The 20,147-nt window shown below is 45.5% G+C and overlaps 1 protein-coding gene across 2 annotated transcripts in view; it reads left to right on the forward strand.

Moving 5' to 3' along the window:
* LOC103015020 (chromatin remodeling regulator CECR2) overlaps positions 1-20,147 on the forward strand; it is a 154,824-nt gene that overhangs the window by 97,228 nt on the left and 37,449 nt on the right. For both annotated transcript variants that reach the window (XM_057557241.1, XM_057557240.1), the window contains exons 3-7: positions 5,324-5,507; positions 6,569-6,708; positions 7,338-7,442; positions 10,042-10,091; positions 10,919-11,088. In XM_057557241.1, the coding sequence (XP_057413224.1) occupies positions 5,324-5,507; positions 6,569-6,708; positions 7,338-7,442; positions 10,042-10,091; positions 10,919-11,088 (649 nt within the window). The remainder of the gene's footprint in view (positions 1-5,323; positions 5,508-6,568; positions 6,709-7,337; positions 7,443-10,041; positions 10,092-10,918; positions 11,089-20,147) is intronic.

Raw genomic sequence — 20,147 nt, forward strand, 5'->3', positions numbered from 1 at the left:
GAGTGGGATTGCTGGATCATATGGTAGCTCTGTTCTTAGTTTTTTGAGGAACCTCCAAAGTGTTCTCCATAGTGGCTGCACCAATTTACATTCCCACCAACAGTGTAGGAGGGTTCCCTTTTCTCCTGAGTGTTCTATTTCTTAAGTCATTTTTGGTAAGTAATTTAGGCATTTTTCAAGGAGTTTGTCTATTTTATTTAAGTTTTTAAATTTATTTCCATAGTGCTCTTCATAATATTCTCTTATTCTCTTACTATCTGTAGGATCTACAGTGGTTTTTCCACTTTCATTCCTGATGTTGGAATTTGTTCTCTCTCTCTCCCTCTATTCTTTCTACAGGTTTATCAACTTTTCAAATGTTTACTAAGGAACCAGCTTTAACTTTACCTACTGTTTGCCTGTTTTCTTTAAAAAATTTTTTTTCTGTTTTTGATTTCTTATTTTTATTATTTTCTTCTGTTTGCCTTGGCTTTAGCCTACTCTTCTTTTTCTTTCTTCTCAAGTTATAATACTTGTTATGAGCCTTTTTTCTTTTCAATACAGGCATTTTAAAGCTGTAAATTTCCTTCTAGGCAGTGCTCGACTGGGCTGTTTAGTCCTTTTACATTTAGTGCAGTTACTGGTATGGTTGGTTTTCCATTGTTCTCTGGGGGTTTTTAAGTGTCCAATTCATTGGTGTTTAGTATATTCACAAGGTTGTGTAGTCATCACCAGTGTTGAATTCCAGAACATTTTATCACCCCCAAAGACCCCTCACACCCATCAGCTGTCGCTCCTTGCTTCCTCCAGTCACCAGTCCCACTAACTAATGCGCTTCCTGTCTATGTTTTTACTATTCTACATACCTCTTACAGAAGTGGAATGCATACATATAGGTATCCAGCTACTTTCACTTAGCATGTTTTCAGAATTCATCCATGTTGTAGCGTGAATCACGTACTCATTCATTTTACGGCCCAAAAATACTCTGTTGTATAGATATATGTTTTATTTATCTTAGTTCATGGACATTGGTGCTGTTTCAGCTTTTTGGCTGTTATGAATTATGCTGCTGTGTATGAATGTTTGTCTACTTGTTTTTGTTTGGGTGTATGTTTTCATTTCTCTTGGGTATATACCTAAGAGTGGAATGGTTGGGTCATACGGTAATTCTGTGTTTAAGTTTTGAGCAGCTTGCCAAACTTTTGCAAAGTTGCTGCACCATTTTACATTCCAACTAGCAGTATAGGATGGTTCCCATTTCTCTACGAACTTGTTAACAAGTGGTCAGCACTTGTTCTTATCTGTCTTTTTAATTTTAACCATCCTGGTGGGTGTGACCTGGTACCCTGTTGGGGTTTGATTTGCATTTCCCAAATGACTAATGAGTGTCTTTTCATGTGTTTCCTTCTTTTTTCCTCTCTTTGTCCTTCAGTGCTTTCTTTTGGGTTATTTAAAGATTAATACATGTTGATTTCCAGATGACTTTTTTTTAAAAATAAATTTATTTATTTATTTATTTTTGGCTGTGTTGGGCCTTCGTTGCTGCACGCAGATTTTCTCTAGTTGCGGTGAGCGGGCTTCTCATTGCAGTGGCTTCTCTTGTTGCGGAGCACAGGCTCTAGGCACGTGGGCTTCAGTAGTTGCAGCACACGGGCTCAGCAGTTGTGGCATGCAGGCCCTAGAGCATGCAGGCTCAGTAGTTGTGGTGCATGGGCTTAGTTGCTCTGTGGAATGTGGGATCTTCTTCCCGGACTAGGGATTGAACCTGTGTCCCCTGAATTGGCAGGCAGATTCTTAACCACTGCGCCACCAGGGAAGTCCCCCAGATGACTTTTAATACTTTTCTTTGTTACCTAACATAAACATTCATATACACAAATAAAATCTATATTATATACATATTTCCCAGTTAAAAGATATGTTTTGTATCTTAGTCATATTTTCCTTTAATTTGAAATTGTCATGATTTTTTACTTATCCTGGCTATCATGTTGATTTCAGGATATATTTCAGGATATGGCAGGCACTATATAGTCCTATAGAAGAGACATTATTTTAGTTGTTTTGGGCTGAATCTTTTTATGATCTTTAAGAATAAGCACTTCATCAAATTTTCTTATGGAGCCTTTTATTTGTTGCTTCACTTGGAACCAAAATCTTAATCTCAATCTAGTACTCGTGTGTTTGGTTTTTGTTTTTTTTTTTTTTTTAAGCTTTTTGCCCGCACTGTGTGGCATGCAGGATCTTAGTGCCCCGACCAGGGATTGAACCCTCACCCCCTGCACTGGAAGTGCGGAGTCTTAACCACTGGACCGCCAGGGAAGTCCTCAAGTACTTGTGTTAAACGTGGCTTAACTGTGCGCGTGGGTATTTCATTAGCTGCGCCAGTAGCTGTAGCAAATGGGAGGATAAAGTTTGCCTGTTTAGTCTCCACATGGCACCCGCGGCGCCAGGTCTCCCTCGCTCCCTGCATGTGGGCTGCAGATACACTTCCACGTCTCAGAACTGACACAAGAGCCTGCCTTCTCCTTGTGATCTTCTCAGGCAGGTTGTTTCCCGCGTGGTGCACGGTCCTGCCAGCTCCAGCTCCGGCCGAGGTCCTGTCAGCCCGCTCCTCTCAGGCCACGCTGTCCCTGGGAATGTGGGCCTCACAGTGGAAGCTTGCTCTGTCTGAAGGAAAATAAGCAGTTCTCTGCTGGGGTCCTAAGAGATGCTCACTCTGCGACCGTGGAAAGATAGTTCTGTCTTTTTTTCTCTCTCTTGCGCAAACTATTTTAAGAAATAAAGGGATAATTAGCATTTGGAACTTTTTTCAGACAAGAAGGAGCACTGACCTGCTTGTGCTCAGAGCCTCTGGTTGGCTCCACCTTTTTGTTCCCACGTCCTGTTGAAAGGATTAGTGGCAGCTCTCAGGAAGAAGTGCCCTGAGCTGAGCTGAGAGATTTAAAACGTAGGATCAGTTTGTAGCAGCTGTTGCCACGCACTCTTCCTCTGAGCAGCACACAGAATCACGGCGCTTATTTTTCTGAGGGCGGGAGTGCACGACGGTCTTGCCAGATTCTGAAAGAGTTTTGTGTCCTAGAGAAGATGAAGAACCGCTAAGTGCAAAGTATTAACCCTAATTGTTAGCTTACTGAGCCATTTTGTTTCAAATACCCTTGACCACGCTGCCTTCAAAAAATTTTTCCCTCGAATATCTGACCTTTAAAAGAAAGAGATACAGATTTTTATGAGGCTTATCTATATACAAGGCAAAGGAGTGATCTTGAATTGTAAGTCCGTTAGTATCTCTTGGTAAGGTGGTATGGAGATGACTTAAGAAACTTTTAGCAGAAGTGATGTAATTGGAACTGAGTAGGATAATAGGGCTGTTGGAAAGGAATCTCAGACATGCAGCTCTTGGGACAAGTAGGGGCTTTCAGGCAGATTGCGGCTGTTTGTGCTTCCTCGCCTCCTGCCGCGTCCTCGTGGAATGATCTCATGTCACGGAGTCCACGTTTCATTTTACTACAGGAAGAGCACACCTTGTTGTTTAGGGTACTTGGTGTGCAGTAGAAATCCTAGAAAGCATGTGGCAGATAAAGGGGTTTATTACCGAAGGCAGGTTGTCTTCTTCATACTCTTTGAAATGAAAAAGCACCCCGTTTTATTTTCAAATTCTCCTTTGCCACACTCTCTGCCTTTCACCGCCAGCTTGAGCTGCTCTTTGCTCAGCGCCTCCACCTGAAGGGGCAGCACCGGCTTTGTGGGCAGGAGGCAAGGCTCTCGCAGGTGCCTGCAAGCAGGGCTCAGGTCATAGTGCTGAGAGCCCTGTGTTTCCAGGTGTAATGCTGCATTTTGATAAGGTAACCACATTCACACTGTCTGCATTTAAGGTATCAACAGGAAGGAAATAAAGTTTCTTCTCTCTTTGAAAAAGCAAGATGTTTAATTTCTTATTTGCCTAAGGCCCTTTGTTTTTTCTCTATGAGTATTTCTTCTGACTTTTTCTACAACTATAACTACATAGATTATAAGTTAACATGATACATGCCTCTTGTAAAAATTATATTGACACATAATTCCTTTAGAGCTCTTTGTTTAGTGAGAAAAAATATTTTTAAATCAAGCATTAGGTGAAATTATATCCAGATTCTTTAATAGTTGAGATATGGAATAACTAACAATTAAACAGCACTTGTTATATACAAGGCACATTTAGGTACTAATCAAAAATTTAAGTTGTCGTAAATGTTTTCTATAGAAAAAACCCTCAAATTTAGAATATAGTGTTTTGTAACACACCCACAAGTTTACGTGTAACAGCACATGAAAGTATAGTTACACGTCGGAGTAGCCTCTTTTTAAAATAATTAATTAATTAATTAATTAATCTATCTGGCCACACAGCGCGGCTTGTGGGATCTTAGTTCCCCGACCAAGGATTGATCCTGGGCCCTTGGCAGTGAAAGCACGGAGTCCTAACCACTGGACCACCAGGGAGTTCCCTGGAGTAGCCTCCTATGTTCTGGAGAAGGTTTTTTCACCTTTGCATCTTAACCTGAAATATAAATGGATTAGGTCAGGCAGACATTGACGTTCTTTGCTGTTTGCCATCTAAGTTGTGGACCTAATCTTTTTTTGTAATTAATTAATTAATTTATTTTTGGCTGCGTTGGGTCTTTGTTGCTGCGCATGGGCTTTCTCTAGTTGCGGCGAGCAGGGGGCTACTCTTTTTTCTTTAACGTCTTTATTGGAGTATAATTGCTTTACAATGGTGTGTTAGTTTCTGCTTTATAACAAAGTGAATCAGTTATACATATACATATGTTCCCATATCTCTTCCCTCTTGCGTCTCCCTCCCTCCCAGGGGCTACTCTTCGTTGCAGTGCACGGGCTTCTCATTGCGGTGGCTTTTCTTGTTGCGGAGCTCGGGCTCTAGGCACGTGGGCTCAGTAGTTGTGGCACACAGGCTTAGTTGCTCTGTGGCATGTGGGATCTTCCGGGACCAGGGCTCGAACCCGTGGCCACTGCATTGGCAGGCGATTCTTAACCACTGTGCCACCAGGGAAGGTCCCACAACCTTCTTAAATATTGATGATCTTTGGGACTTTACGGTGTCAGGAGATGCTGTAAACTGAGTAGGATAATAGGGAGTTCCCTCGAAAAACCAGGAGATGGTGTAATAACATAGTGCTTCCTCAAGGGATCCCCGGGCCCTTCCTGGCACTTTCCGTTCCTGCTGCTGTTGATGATTTGTCAGCTGTCCAGCCACCCCTCACCTCCAGCCACCCCCCCTCCCCCCACACCACCCTCTCTCTGTGGTATTCATGTGTCTTTGTGTCTGGGGCTGCCTGGTTAGGCCTCAGACCTTCCACAGCTACCTGGAGGACATCATCAGCTACCGCTGGGAGCTGGAAGAAGGGAAGCCTAACCCCCTGAGGGAAGCTAGCTTCCAGGACCTGCCCCTTCGCACCCGTGTGGAAATCCTCCACCGCCTCTGTGACTACCGGCTGGACGCAGACGATGTCTTCGATCTCCTCAAGGTGCGTAGCTGACAGGCACCCCGTCCCTGGAGCAGAGGTTTAGAGAAGCCAGCGTTTGGATGCTGTGCTGGTCTTGGGAATGCAGCACATTGCTGCATTGTAGATTCCACTGTTGCCAGGGAAATCCAAGCCACACACTCAGATGACTGCATGTTATTTTATTTTGGTTTAACTTCTACTTTGGTTTGTTCTTCTTTCCATGTACCGAGTCTCCGCCTGACATGGGAACAATCCTAGGTTCCTGTTTGCTCTGTCATCAGCCATAATTGCAGTTACATTAGTCACTGAGTTTTATTTCCTGAGGTCTGAAATTTGACTTAGAATAACTGAAATATTTATGAAACCTCCCAAGGACTTTAACGCATCCTCACCACACACCGTGTGCACATTGTAGATGTGTGCTGGGTGGGGCTCTCGACACCTCCCCCCTCCCTCTTATCCTGTCTCAGAGGGAGGGCGCGGGCGGGCGGGCTTCTGCTTTGCCCTCACCCGGAGGTCGGTCAGAAACGATGAACTGCGTCGACGGTCGACGGTGCTCGTGGGCTCAGGTGGGCACCATGGTGAAAACCGCAGTGCAGCCCAGCACAGTCTTTGCTGAGGTCTTGGCCTCCACCCCCCCGGGGGTGGCAGCGCAGGTCAGGCTGGGGGAGTGGGGAGCCCTGGGCTGGACTGGCCGGCGGCGACAGAGCGTCATGGGGGACGAGGCTGCCTCAGCACCAGACTCTCCTGTTGGAATTGTCTTTCCTCTTGTTGGTACACACAGAATACATGTCTAAACCAAGTATGTCACATGTTCATCAAAATCCCTTTGGGTTGCTCTTTTTTTGGCGAGGTAGGGGCGATGGTGGCAATGGGATTCGTGTGAAGTACTTCCGTATCCTGCTCTTAGAGCAGACACCTTCACCCCGTCCCGTGTGTCGGGTACCCTGACAGGGAATTACCGAAGATGCTTGAGCATTTTAATATGAGGGATATGTGAGGATAAATTCAGAATCCTCATTTCAGTTGTCTCTTTAGTTCTGTTCATTGTGAGCCCAAACCTCTTTCCTTGTCCTGCCCAGGGCCTGGATGCAGACAGTCTCCGTGTGGAACCGCTGGGTGAGGACAACGCCGGGGCCCTCTACTGGTATTTCTATGGGACACGAATGTACAAGGAGGACCCAGTACAAGGAAAATCCAACGGAGAGCTCTCTCTGAGCAGGTACCTTCCTAAAGGTCAGGGCTGCCATAGCCACTGTTACAAGAGCGTCATTAAAATCAAATACATTGGAATTCCCCAGCACAAGTTATTTTTTCTCATGAAGGAATTAGCTGTAGCAGCATGTCTACAAAGAGATGGCAAAGAGTTATTTCACACAGAAGTGAAAAGGAATTAATCTCTAGCCCGGCTCTCAGCGGCCCCACCCCAGAGGCCGTTCTGCCCGCCGGCTTCTCAGCAGCACAAGTGCTCCCCGGGGCCTTTCCCTCCAGCAGAGTGGGTTCTGGAGAATCCCTTCTCCTACTAGAGCTGATGCCCTCAGTGAGGAAGAGGCCTTGTCCCCAGCATCCCAGAGCGATGCTGCATCTTCCCCAGACGTCCCGGTTGCTGGGCCCTTTGCTGTTAGCAAAGCCTGAGGCCTCACTCAGATGTTCATGTGGGAGATGTTGTTTTCCTTCGTTTCATGTTTTAACAATGGAAAATGGGAGGTCACCCTGCTCTTTCCCTGTAATTGCTGCCTTTGTTCCTTTTTAGTAACCTCATGGGCAGAAACACTAATCACTAGCTTATAAATCATATGTAACGCATCAGTCCTATGACAGAACATTTCTATTTAACGTACTATTTCTTAGGGAAAGTGAAGGACAAAAAAATGTCTCAAGTGTTCCTGGGAAAACAGGAAAAAGAAGAGGAAGACCCCCAAAACGGAAAAAACTGCAGGAGGAAACTCTAGTGAGGTGAGTAAATCTTGTTAGTCTGTGTAGGTCCCTAACCCGAACCCTTTTGCTGGAGGGACTCACCTGCATCCTGCTTTCTGTGCCTCGGGGGGGACATGGGCCCTGCGTCACAGTCCTCGGGGGCCTCCTGCCTGGCCCCTCGCTTTCACTGGACAGTGGGGACTCTGACAGTGGACGACACCGAGAACCGCGCCCGCCTGCAGGAAGTGCCCTGAAAGTCCGATCCCTACACCACGCGTTTCTTCACAGGAGTGTGGAGAGACTTAATACTGTATATGAGTTTAGGAGTTAATTCTTCCCTGGTAAGGAGATTTTAGTAGTAAACATGCTTTGTTCTATGTAGAAACAATTTCCTACAATAAAGAAAAGGTAAGACTTTAAACATTTTTATAGTGTTTATTTCATATTTAATTTTAGCAAAGAAAAAGATTCTCTTACGGTTGGGTAATTGTATTATTACTATTTTTTGTCCGCACTGCACGGCATGTGGGATCTTAGTTCCCCAACCAGGGATCGAACTCGCACCCCGTGCAGTGGAAGTGCAGAGTCTTAACCAGTGGACCATCAGGGCAGTCCCGGGAAATTTTATTTTAATATGTCATTGCCTTTTAGGAATTCCCACCATGTGAATCTCAATATAAGAGTTTCTAGAATCTGACCTGTTCTGTGTAGAAATATTTTTTCCTTTTACTTGAGGATCAGATCTATCATTATTCACTTATGGAAGTTAGGTCATAGTCTTAAAAATTCTAATAACACAGGAGAAGCTGCTTCTTCCTTCGGCGTTTTAGAACTACTTAAGTAACCTAAATGCCTGAAGTGGACCAGATTTCACCGTGCTGCTAATTAACTACTAGGAAGTATTTTTAAGAATCAGATTATGAATAAATCAATCAGAATTTGATTTTTTTGTTACAACAGTCAGTGTTCCACTTAACTTTCCAGAAATTTTGACTACAGATTGCAGCTTTCCTCCCACCAGTATTTGTGAGAAATGTTCTTATAATCATGTTTTATACACAAGGCATCTGTTTCTGGATTTTGTTAGCGATCTACACCTCCTGATACATTCAGAAATCTGTTCTGTACTGTCTCAGTTTCCCTGTGAGTCCCAGTAATTAAAGTGCCTTAGTGGTGGGGCTGTAGTCATTTTAAGAAGCATATGTGTGCTTGTGCTACCCTCTGCTGGTGATTTTATTCTTTAGAGTTCTGTATCCAATACAGTATTTAAGTATTTTTAAATTAAATAAAATTTTGTGAAATCTAAAAAGTAAAACTAGTGAATATAATAAAACAGAAACAGACTCATAGAAACAGAACAAACTAGTGGTGACCAGCGGGGAGAGGGATGGGGGAGGGGCAAGATAGGGGATTAAGAGGTACAAACTACTACGTAAAATAAACTATAGGGATATACTCTGCAACACAGGGAGTATAGCCAATATTTTATAATAACTATAAATGGAGTATAGTCTTTAAAAATTGTGAATCATTGTGTTGTACATCTAAAACTATACCTCCGTTTTTTAAAGAATGATGAAAAGCAAATGTAGACAATAAGATATGTGTAGAAGGGGGAAAAAAAGTAAAGAGAAAGGGCAGCCCCTAAAACCATTTTTTTTTTAAATTTATTTATTTACATTTATTTTTGGCTGTGTTGGGTCTTCGTTTCTGTGCGAGGGCTTTCTCCAGTTGCGACGAGCGGGGGCCACTCTTCATCGCGGTGCGTGGGCCTCTCACTATCGCGACCTCTCCTGTTGCTGAGCACAGGCTCCAGACGCGCAGGCTCAGTAGTTGTGGCTCACGGGCCTAGTTGCTCCGCGGCATGTGGGATCCTCCTGGACCAGGGCTCGAACTCGTGTCCCCTGCATTAGCAGGCAGATTCTCAACCACTGCGCCACCAGGGAAGCCCTGACAAATTATTTTTAAAAAATAATAAATAAAATTTAAAGTGTGGTTCCTCAGTCACACCTGACATACTTCAGCTGAGCAGGCACTCGTGGCCCGTGGCTGCCTCGTTGGACAGCGACAGTACAGGACATTTTCCTTCTCCCGGGAGGCTGTTCGGGGCGGTGCTGGGTTAGGTGGTTGAAAACAGACCAGAAAATCCAGAGACTGTCCTTCATGATTCAGGGAGACTTAACACTGTCAGGCTGATGAGCACATTTGTATTTTATAATTTAATTCCAGCATCCCTGTGAGGTGGGCATTACTAATAGCCCCATTTTACAGGGAAGTTCAGTGACTTTTCTGAGGTCACATGGTAGGTGGTGGCAAGCCTTGAATAGAGGTGGCCTGGCCTCAGAACCTGTGTTCTTCACTCCAGCCTGCTGTGAGGGCCAATTCAATACGCCTCGCCTGCAGTGCCACCCTCAGTGCAGTCCGGGAGGAAGCCCTTTTCTTGGCATTTACCTGTGGACACTGAACTTCTCCTTTCCTGTGTTCCCGTGTATCCGTCTTTCCCCTCTGCGCCAGCACACACACACACACACACACACTCCCTCCTGGTAGTAAGTCAGTTGTGTCTACCTTACAGGGGGGCACAACAGTTTTGGACATGCCTTTGTTTTAATTGGTGCCTCTTTTTCCTGTGTTTCAGTGAAAAGCAGGAAGAAAACTCCTTAGCATCTGAGCCGCAGACAAGAAATGGTAATGGCCTTTGTTGGGGTCAGAAGGGATTGTATGAACTTGATTGACTTGTGTCCTTTTCCAGAGTCAAGTGCAGAGCGTTAAGACTATTACAGTAGTCTCTGACTAGCCTCCTCACCCTTCACACATCGTCTCCCTGTGCCCATCTCTCCCCCTGACAGATAGCTTGAGATCAGGACCAGGTCTTTTCACTTGGGCCCCCTTACCCAGGCCCAGCAGAATAGGCACCCAACGTTGGAGTGAATGAGCAGCTTCTCCGAGAGCTTTCTTTTAATGTATTGGGTTGGCCAAAAAGTTTGTTCGGTTAGTGAATACGTTCAATAAAGTTCTTGGTGAAAATGAAAAATGTGTCTTATTTTTACTTAAAACTGAACGAACTTTTTGGCCAACCCAGTAAAATGCTTTACTACATAAGGAAGTGTACTGGGTTCCTACCTAGACTTCGGTTCTGTAATCCAAATTGTATAAATTTGGGGAGAAATAGCAATTTAGAGTATCTCAGTGCAACAAGCAAGACTGCAAATGCTCAATCAAAACCATTTTTGTAGAAAAGTAAATACATTAAAGCATTTCTAGTATATGAGAATCTATCATGAAGGTTACAATAGTTATATTTGTATTGCCTTTACACATTCTTATCTCTTAGTTGTAAACAGTGATAGTAACAGGAAAATCAGAAGTACACAGCATCAACCTTAAAAGGTAATGGGCCCCCCATTTTTCTGATTACCTGGCTTTGATCATAACCCAGGGTCCAACTGAAAGTGAAGATAGAAAGAAACAGGTCTCATGGGATCTGTTTACTGAGCCACCCCTTTCTCTTCTAGGGTCCCAGGGGCCAGGCCAAGGCTCCTGGTGGCTCCTGTGCCAGACAGAAGAGGAGTGGAGACAGGTCACCGAGAGTTTCCGGGACAGGACCTCCCTGCGAGAGCGGCAGCTCTACAAGCTCCTCAGCGAGGACTTCCTGCCCGAGATCTGCAGCATGATTGCCCAGAAGGTGTGCAGACAGGGTCCCTGTCCTCCGTGTGTGGCGTCAAGCTGCTCTGGTAAAGGGTTCCTTCGTTAGAGGTTTGAGCACCCTCCACTCCACGCTCTCCTGCAGCTGGTCCAGCCTTCATCTTTCTTCATCTGGGGCATTAAAATGGGACCTTGTGCCCCCACTCTCCTTCACTGTGGGCCGTGTGATTTAATCCTCATGCCTCTACCCCGTCCTCACCCCTCTTCACCCTTGGGAGCCAGCTCTCCTTCTTCCCAGCATCCCCTGGGAACCACCCCCTGAGCCCCAGGTGTGTCTCTGCAGAGCACCCTGTGTGTACCTCTCCCTGTACATAGACTGCTGCCTTTTTTTTTTTTTTCTTTCCTTTTTAAAAAAAGATCATCTTCTGGTCTGTCTCCCTCTAACAGCAGGCTCTGAAGGTGCTTTTCTCTGTGGCTCTAGTGCCGGCTCCCCGCGGCTGCCCCCTCTGACTGCAGGGCACTGAATCCTGGCTTCGTCCTGCACCCCGCCTGCCCCCGCCTGTTGCAAGGCTCTCAGAAGCCCCACCTGGGGGGCCTTGTGTCTGTGAGCTCTCCCCTGCCTCTCCCAAGCGAGGGTGTCCTCCCCCAGTGCACTTCCCGACTTCATTTCACTGGGAGCTGTCTGAGCAACTCCGGATCAGGGGCCATGTCTTGCCCATCGTTGTAACCCCACAGGTGACCTCCTGGAACGCCCATTCTGTGGCGGATGCCTGACAACCATCCAGTTTCCATAAATCTGATGCTCCTGATTCTTAATACTTGTTAATAGAAGACAGAAAAATGCGAGCACTGCCCCTGACATCTGAGGAGAAAGTGTTTATAAACTCTTGCTGCAGCACCCTCAGGGAGGGACACAGTGACAGATACATTGCTTGATTTGTCATGACTCCAATGATATTTGTAACCATTGAGCAGGTTGGTGCTTTGGGGTGAACTTTAGAAAGTCATGGAATTGCATTTTCATGGGTGAGCATCTCCCCATCGACGTCCTTAATCCCGTTGACTATAATTACACTTGGATCTTGTCCTCCGTAGCACACTGTGACCATTTTTCCAGGACTTGAAATATGTAATCTAGTTTTCTTAAAGTAGCTATTAAATAGAGATGGTTTTATAACTTTACATAACCTTGTATATGACTTTATTGATATGATTAATGACAGCACCTTAAATCATCTGTAAGGCATGTACCTAACCTGCTTAAACTTTCTTTTATAATTTGTCTTTTTAACTGCAATATTCAACCTCAGACTTTTGAATAGTGTAACTAAGGGAAAAAACTTACAAGCATAAAACAGATGGTTTTGATACAGAAAATTTCAGGAGTTGATTCTTTGCAAGAGAAGAAAAAATTAAGATAAACCTTAAATACAAATTTCAAGAACCATGAAATTAGAAGCTGAAAAAAGAAATAATAGATTTGATATTTTGAAAGCTATACAGTGCTGTAAATTTGCAAGCCTTAGTGAAATGGGGTGTTGATTTCCCCAAAAAACCCCCAGAATCTAAATTATGCAACCAGAAACCTTAGCAGACCAGTAATTAGGGAAGAAGAGTTTTCACAAAAGCATCCCATCAAAAGCTCCAGAATCATTTAGATTTATTCACAGGTAAAATTTTCTAAACCTTTACGAAAAGATAATTTCCAAACAGTTCAAAAATGAAAAAAGAAGTGGCTTGGCTACTGTGTCCAATGAGATATAGTTATCTTAGTGCCCCATTCCTGATGAATTTAAATACGCTCTTCATTCAGTAATATAAATGTCAAGGCTTTAAAAGTGCACTAACAAATAAAGACTGTTTGCTCATCGAAAGAATAATAACTCATAGCCCATCGGGGTTAAGTGGCATGTGTGATACGGGAATACTGTCTTGGAAGTCTTGTGTGTGTGACGTAAGAAAAGAGTAAGAGGGAGAATTTTAGAGCATTTCGTCTAGGGGAATATAATTGCACTTAACGAAGTCTGTTGCTTAGCGCTCACTGCAGTGCTGGCTCCCGACGTCCTGCGTGGGCATCACCTGGGCCGCGCTAGACGCCGGATCCCGCCCTGCTCTCGTCCCAGCCTGGCAGGATGGCTGGAAGTGGTTCTGTTGCTCTGTGATTCATTCCTATGCCTGCTAAAGGTTAGCAGTTACTGGCCACAGCAGCAGAACAGGTGCTGCTGTGAATCTGACTAGACTATGGCTGTGCAGAATTGATGAGAAAGAAGAAGGTACAGAACTGTGAGTACATGTATCTCTTCACATCTCGAGTAAGGATGCCAGACCTCTCTGTTTCTTGAAGGAAAGTTTAGATGTCAATAGTCACCAAGATAAATTGAGGTTTGTTGTCGCCTTAGCCAAGTCCCAGCATAACAGAGCTCTCCTCCAGAATACCCGGTGAACGTAGATATTGCAGGTGGGGGCAGTGGGGTGACTGCACTGCCTTGTCCTGGCACAGAGGCCAGACATCAGGAGCACCCTCGGGGGGGGGGTCTTCATTCGAGAGGCCACCCACAGGAAATGACAACCTGCGAGCTGGGCATCCTGCTGATGTTTTCACAGACCTGTGTGTGTCCATTGTACTCGTTACTGAATTTACACAACTAAATATTATGAAACAAAATAAGGGCATAAAATTTTCTATAAAAAGTTTTTATTAAACAAAAACATTAAAGATGAGTTGCTTCTGAAAGGTTGACTGTCAAATTAGGATAAAATAGTAAAAGATGAAAGGAAAAAAATTCATTACAATCTTATGGTTTCGGTATTTGGATTGCAAGTATTGTTAACATCTCACTTGCGATTATGAAAACAAAACTGGAAGGGCAGATAAAGGTTTAAGAGGGTGATTATTAGGAGGGAATCTCCGGGAACCCCCTCAGTGGGCCTGCATCATATGATCGGTGAATGGCAGTACATTTTTGTACATTAAGTTAAAACACACACACTGTGTAGATTCTTCCTTTGACAGTGACTGTGTGAACCTACCAGTACCCATCCAAGTTATACTGGCCGAAAGGGGTCTGTTCTAGTAATAAATACACCGATGATTTGAATGTGAAATGGAAATCACATGCCAGTAAAACAGAATAGACACCGTTACAGATTACAGTGCAACATGACAGGCGCAGAGCCACAGGGTCTGGGGGGCTGCGCGTCGTGAGCTTTCCTCTAGGACCCCCCGGAGGTGTGGTGCCGCCCTCTTCTAGCTGCCCGTTTGGATGAGCTTCCTGATAGCTCTGAATTTCAATTTTCTTATTAGTAAAATGAAGTGCTGTAACTTCCCAGTTTCTGTGGGAAGGACCATTGTCCAGTACCTGGCCTAGTACTTAGCGATGGATTGACACTTGGTCCCTCCATTGTTTCTGGCGGCTTATAACTGGTGAGGAATTTTGATAGAAAACTAAATCCACGTTTCTTACCAAAATAATTGCAAGTCTACAGAGAGGCAAAGCTGATGGGATAACTCGTGGAGGTATGATAGTCCTGTAAACTTTGAAATAATGAAAGAACCAGAAGGTAAGGCCGCTTTGACCACATGAAAGTTAAACTTTTATGGCAAGATTAAAGTCAAGGGGGTGTAGACTAGTGAAAGCATTTTAGCTAAGGTTACAGACAGTGATAGTCAGGTGTGTTACACACATCAGGTCTTTAACAGATAAATTGATAAGTCACATAGAAGATGGTTGTGAGGACAGGGAAACCGCCGCGCTGTCTGGCCCCAGCGCCTGCCTCACTCGGCAGAGGTGAAGGTGGCCCCCTGGCCCCTTTGCTGTTGGTCCCCTGAGAGAGCCCGTGGCCTGAGGGCTCTTCCCCTGGGCCTGAACTTCCGAAGGAGTCGCTCATAGGCACATTTGAGGAGTTGCTGCAGTAGCTTTTGGGGTAAAGGGGGTCGTGCCCCCTTTGACAGTGGGGTTTCATCTGTACTGAGGCTGGTCATTCTCATAATGGAAAAGCTTTCTAGATTCCCCCATCTCAGCAGATCTCCTGCCGTTGTGTGGTTCATTTGGGTTGCATAAACCACCACTTAGTGGCATTAGCGCCACTGAGCTTTTTCCCTCCTTTGTTGCTTTACCTCGTTGATGCCACAAGTCTCAAGCTTTTCAGTGAAGTAGTGCCGGACACACGTACGTGATGCTGATGTGACGCTGCAGGGCGTACTCACCTCACCTGCACAGCCCTTGCTTCCCATTTCTTAATACGAGGCTATGACGGTGAGGCTCTGGGGCTCAGTCCACAGAAATTCCAGCGCTGACGTTGGCCTCCTTTGAAGTTCCCTGTAACGGCCGCTGCCGAGCCTCTGACATCATCTGGGGCTCTAACACCCCCAGGAAGCTCTTCGGTCCCTCGTGGCTGAGTCTGTCGTCTCTCATCCTCCTACCTATTCCAGCCTCACTGGCCATAGAACTGCCTTTAAAGGAGAGCTGCCCTCCGGCTGCTCAGGATCCGCCTTTGAGAGCCATTCCCGGCAACCAAAGGTGATAAAACATGGCTTTCCCTTGGTAATCTGAAACAAAACTTGTTAAAAATGTTTAAACCGTTCAGGGAGTTTGACACATGGTACCTCTGAGCTTTATTGAGCGTTTTTAAGTGAATAAGCTGCGTGGGGCCTTGTAGAGCTGAGTGTCATTTTTGCTGACTGGCCTGGGGTGCCACGGGCCCTCGTTCAGGTGGAGCCTCACCTGGCCCTTCCAGGCCTCTCTCGACCGGTGGCGGCGGCAGCACCAGCAGCAGCTGAGGCCACCCTCACCCCCCTTGTCCTCGCTCTTCCTCACTTGTAACTGCAGGGGAGGCGTCCACAGAGGACACGGGCAGGATTGCAGCCTGGGCGGGGGTCTGACCCCCTGGCTGTCAAGTCCACTGAGCAGTAGGTGAGTGTGTGAGAGCGAGCAGAGAGAAAAGATTGTCCCGTTTTATTTCGTGTACTCCTTATATCCCAAATTCTTTATTTACCTTGATTTCATTTTTAAAACCTCAAGCCTTTATTCAGTATTCTTTTACGTAAGATGCATTTCTAGAAAGAGAAGGAATTGTAAAAATAAGACATAAGTTGACTGTTTGGCTCCCCTAATCTCCGGGGATGATACTCACATTGTTATTTACTGTTATTCCGAGGAGAATGATGCGTTCCTTAACAGACACACGTGTAGTAGGAACGCAAGAGGCAAAGATGGAAGGAACTGGAGCTGAGAGTTGGAGCAGCAGAACCGTGTCACCTGAGCCCTGCAGGGTGGCTGAGGTTTTGACTGTGGCAGTGCGGGCAGAGGGTCGAGGCAAGCAGAAGTACAGAGGCAGGGTCGTGTGCAGTGCAGTCGGAGAGCATGTGTGCTGGGTCGTGGCTGGTGTGTAAGATGTGTTGTGACTCAGTGGCGGTTGGGCTGGAACAGTCAGACTTGGGAGTTCCCTGGCCGTCCCCTGCTTGTTTGTCCAAGGGAGGCAGTGGTCGGAGGCTATGTCGTTCGATCGTTGTTTCAGGAAGGTACATCTTTGGTCAGACCCCATCAGGAAGAACTGCAAGGTGAGCAAGTAGCTGTAGGGTCCCTGCTCTGGGAGCGTGGGTCTAGAGGGGAGGATGGCCTTTGGGGGGAGCGTTTCACTAGAGGATGATTGGAATGAAGGTCGAGTTGCAAGTGAGTAAAAGAGGAGTTATTGGTCAGAGTGGTATTTGTCCTCTGGAGAAGTCTGGCCATGAAAGAAAACAAAGGAATAGTGACAAAGTGCAGAGGAAGCAGCATTGAGGAGAGCTCTCGGCATTTCAGGTCCCGTTTCCTTAGTTGGATGGAGCAGGCCGGCCACGGGCTCTCGGGCTCTCGGTGCTCCCTGTGTGGTAGGGGCGCTCGCGTTTCCCTGGCGGAGACGCAGACTGGGAGGGGCAGGGCAGGAGTTGAGACAGTGTTTGGTGAAGACATGCTTCGGGGCGAGCAGCCCCCGGGAGCCACCTTTGTTTGGGAACTTCTGTTCTGTGACATGGTTCAGCATCACAGTGGTAAGAAGGGACGAAACTGCTGTTTGTATTTACTGAAATGTAAAAGTGGGCAGAAAAAAAAAAAAAAAGAAAAAAAATAAATAAATAAAAAAAATAAAAAAAAAAAAAGTGGGCAGATGGGGGCGGAATGAGGCCTGAGGGACCTGAATTGCAGGGGGGGATGTTTGATGACAGGGGTTGGACGGGGGAGGGGGGCGCGGGCAGGAGTGAGGGGGCACCCCCTGCCTCCCCTGCTGCCCAGTTCCCAGACTCGCTCCACTTTCTAATGCCTTGTCTCCTTTTAGCATCCATCCCATTGGCTGTTCAAGCAGTTAGTGGTCAGAGCACGTTTCCCCTGGAGGCCGTGTCTGGCTGGCTTGTGACAGTGTGGACCCTCTGTGGCCTCGCAGCCTCGCGATCGTTGATGTGACTGCAGGATTGTGTGTTCAGGGACCTGGCCATTAACCGAGTACATCCTACCTTGATCCCCGAAAGGGGAAAAGCTCATTTATAAATTTCTATATTTCCAGTATATTTGGACTTATCCTCTGTGTCTTTTTTCTTCAGCTCGTAAGTATGTCTGTACCAGGAGGTAAACTGAGGCGGTCCTGTTTTGCCTGATTTGCAGGTCTCCCCAGTCCCTTCTTCCCTCGAGGCCCTGGTTGGAGGTGGCCTCAGTCAGGCTGTCCAGCCATAGTTCTCAACTGGTTTTCTGCCTCATTCCCCTTGACGGGCTCTCGCTGCCTTTGTATCTGGACAGTTACCACCTCCTTGAAAGCCTTCCCATTTTCTGCTCACTGCCCTGGGCTGAGTCCTAAATGCCCTAGTTTACATCTGGTTGCAGAGTAATCTGAATACAGATAGGCAGGTTCTTCACTGCTGCCAGCAAAAGCCTAGCTTCAAACACTCAAGTTTTAGGTTATTTGCAGCGTTGTTTGTTTATTCTGCTCTTTGGTCTTAGATACAAGTAACCATGGTACTGAAGAGACTCTTGATGTCGGTTACAGTGCTGAACCTCCTGGAGAAAGCCTCCGGTGTGGCATGAGTTTTGTGCTTTTGTTTAAACAGCAGAAAATCTTCAGGTCTTTAATGGCTTACAGGCAGGGTTTCTGGTCACCCAGGAGTCCAATCTTAGTGCCTCAGAAAGTCTTTTAATTATGACTCCTGGGGAAATACCAGCGAAGGGACACTGTCTCCCTGACCTCCTGGACTGTTTTTGTCAGGAGACTCTGGACATGCCATTGCCAGGGAGCTCGGGTCCCATGTGTGCTGGGGATGGGTGGGGGGCATGGACGGGGAGTCCTGGGCTCAGCTTCAGCCAGATTCTGTTTGTAATTGTTGAGAGGATTTCAAAGTGCTGTTTCTAATTAGCTTCTCATTGAAACCCTGTCCCGGTCCCACAGGCCTCTTCTCTGCACAGCATTAAACACAGCCCTGCCCCGTCTGCAGCTGACCCCTTCTAAAGAAAAAAAGTTGCAATGCAAAACAGTGTAAGATTTTTTTTTTAACTGCTAGTTTTTTGTTTTGGTTTTTGTTGACTCGACTGTATGTACTTGTTCTTTAAACTACTGAAGTTTAAACTGTTGAACTGCCACAGGTGTCTTCAGGTCATAAGTCCCGTCCACTGCTGAAAAGTAGCACGGAAATTTAAAACAGACTCTTGGTGCACCACGTACAGATTTTTTCCCAAATGTGTGTGATACAATTTATATAAAATGATAATTGTTCAGAATTCACATCAGATGGGAACTGCTGAAATTATAACACGTTACGATGAAGGAGAAAGGGGCATGAGAAATTGTGAGGCAAAGAGGTATCTCACTTAAGCAGAGGTGTTTTTATGCCAGCAGGCAACCCAGGGTGGGGGCAGTCTGGAGAAAGCAGTTGGGGACCAGGCAGGGATTGAAACCCCGGAGAAGGGCCACTGTGGGCAGGGGCGGTCAGGACATCGCAGCACAGATTCTGGACCTTCCTTCTTGCTCCTGGGCGCTCCGAGGGCTTTGAGTTTTGTTGTTGTCGAGTTCTCCAAATGACAGACTTTTCTTTTTCTTTTTTAAGATGTAATTGACTTATAACATTAGTTTTAGGTGTACAACATAATGATCTGATATTTGTACACACTGCAAAATGATCATCAATAGGTCTGGTTAACATCTATCACCTCACACAGTTACAGATTTGTTCTTATGATGAGAACCTTTAAAATCTACTCTCTTATTAGCTTTCTCATACACAATACAGTATTATTAACTATGGTCACCTATTTATTTTATAACTGGAAGTTTGTACCTTTTTATCACCTTTTTTTTTTAAAAATAGATCTTTATTGGAGTATAATTGCTTCACAATACTGTGTTAGTTTCTGTTGTACACCAATGCGAATCAGCCATATGCGTACATATGTCCCCATATCCCCTCCCTCTTGAGCCTCCCTCCCATCCTCCTTATCCCACCCCTCTAGGTCATTGCAAAGCACCGAGCTGATCTCCCTGTGTTATGCTGCTGCTTCCCAGTAGCTAACTGTTTTACATTCGGTAGCGTATATATGTCGATGCTACTCCCACTTTGCCCCAGCTTCCCCCTCCCACCCCATGTCCTCACGTCCATTCTCTATGTCTACCTCTTTGTTCCTGCCCTGCAACTAGGTTCATCAGTACCTTTTTTTTTTGTTTTTTTAGATTCCATATATATGTGTTAGCATACGGTATTTGTTTTCCTCTTTCTGACTTACTTCACTCTGTATGACAGACTCTAGGTCCATTCACCTCACTACAAATAACTCAATTTCATTTCTTTTTATGGCTGAGTAATATTCCATTGTATATATGTGCCACATCTTCTTTATCCATTCATCTGTCGATGGACATTTAGGTTGCTTCCATGTCCTGGCTGTTGTAAATAGAGCTGTAATGAACATTGTGGTACATGACTCTTTTTGAATTATGGTTTTCTTAGGGTATATGTCCAGTAGTGGGATTGCTGGGTCATATGGTAGTTCTATTTTTAGTTTTTTAAGGAACCTCCATACTCTTCTCCATAGTGGTTGTTATCAACTTACATTCCCACCAACAGTGCAGGAGGGTTCCCTTTTC

The sequence above is a fragment of the Balaenoptera acutorostrata genome, chromosome 11, assembly GCF_949987535.1.
Source record: "Balaenoptera acutorostrata chromosome 11, mBalAcu1.1, whole genome shotgun sequence".
NCBI classification, from domain to species: domain Eukaryota; kingdom Metazoa; phylum Chordata; class Mammalia; order Artiodactyla; family Balaenopteridae; genus Balaenoptera; species Balaenoptera acutorostrata.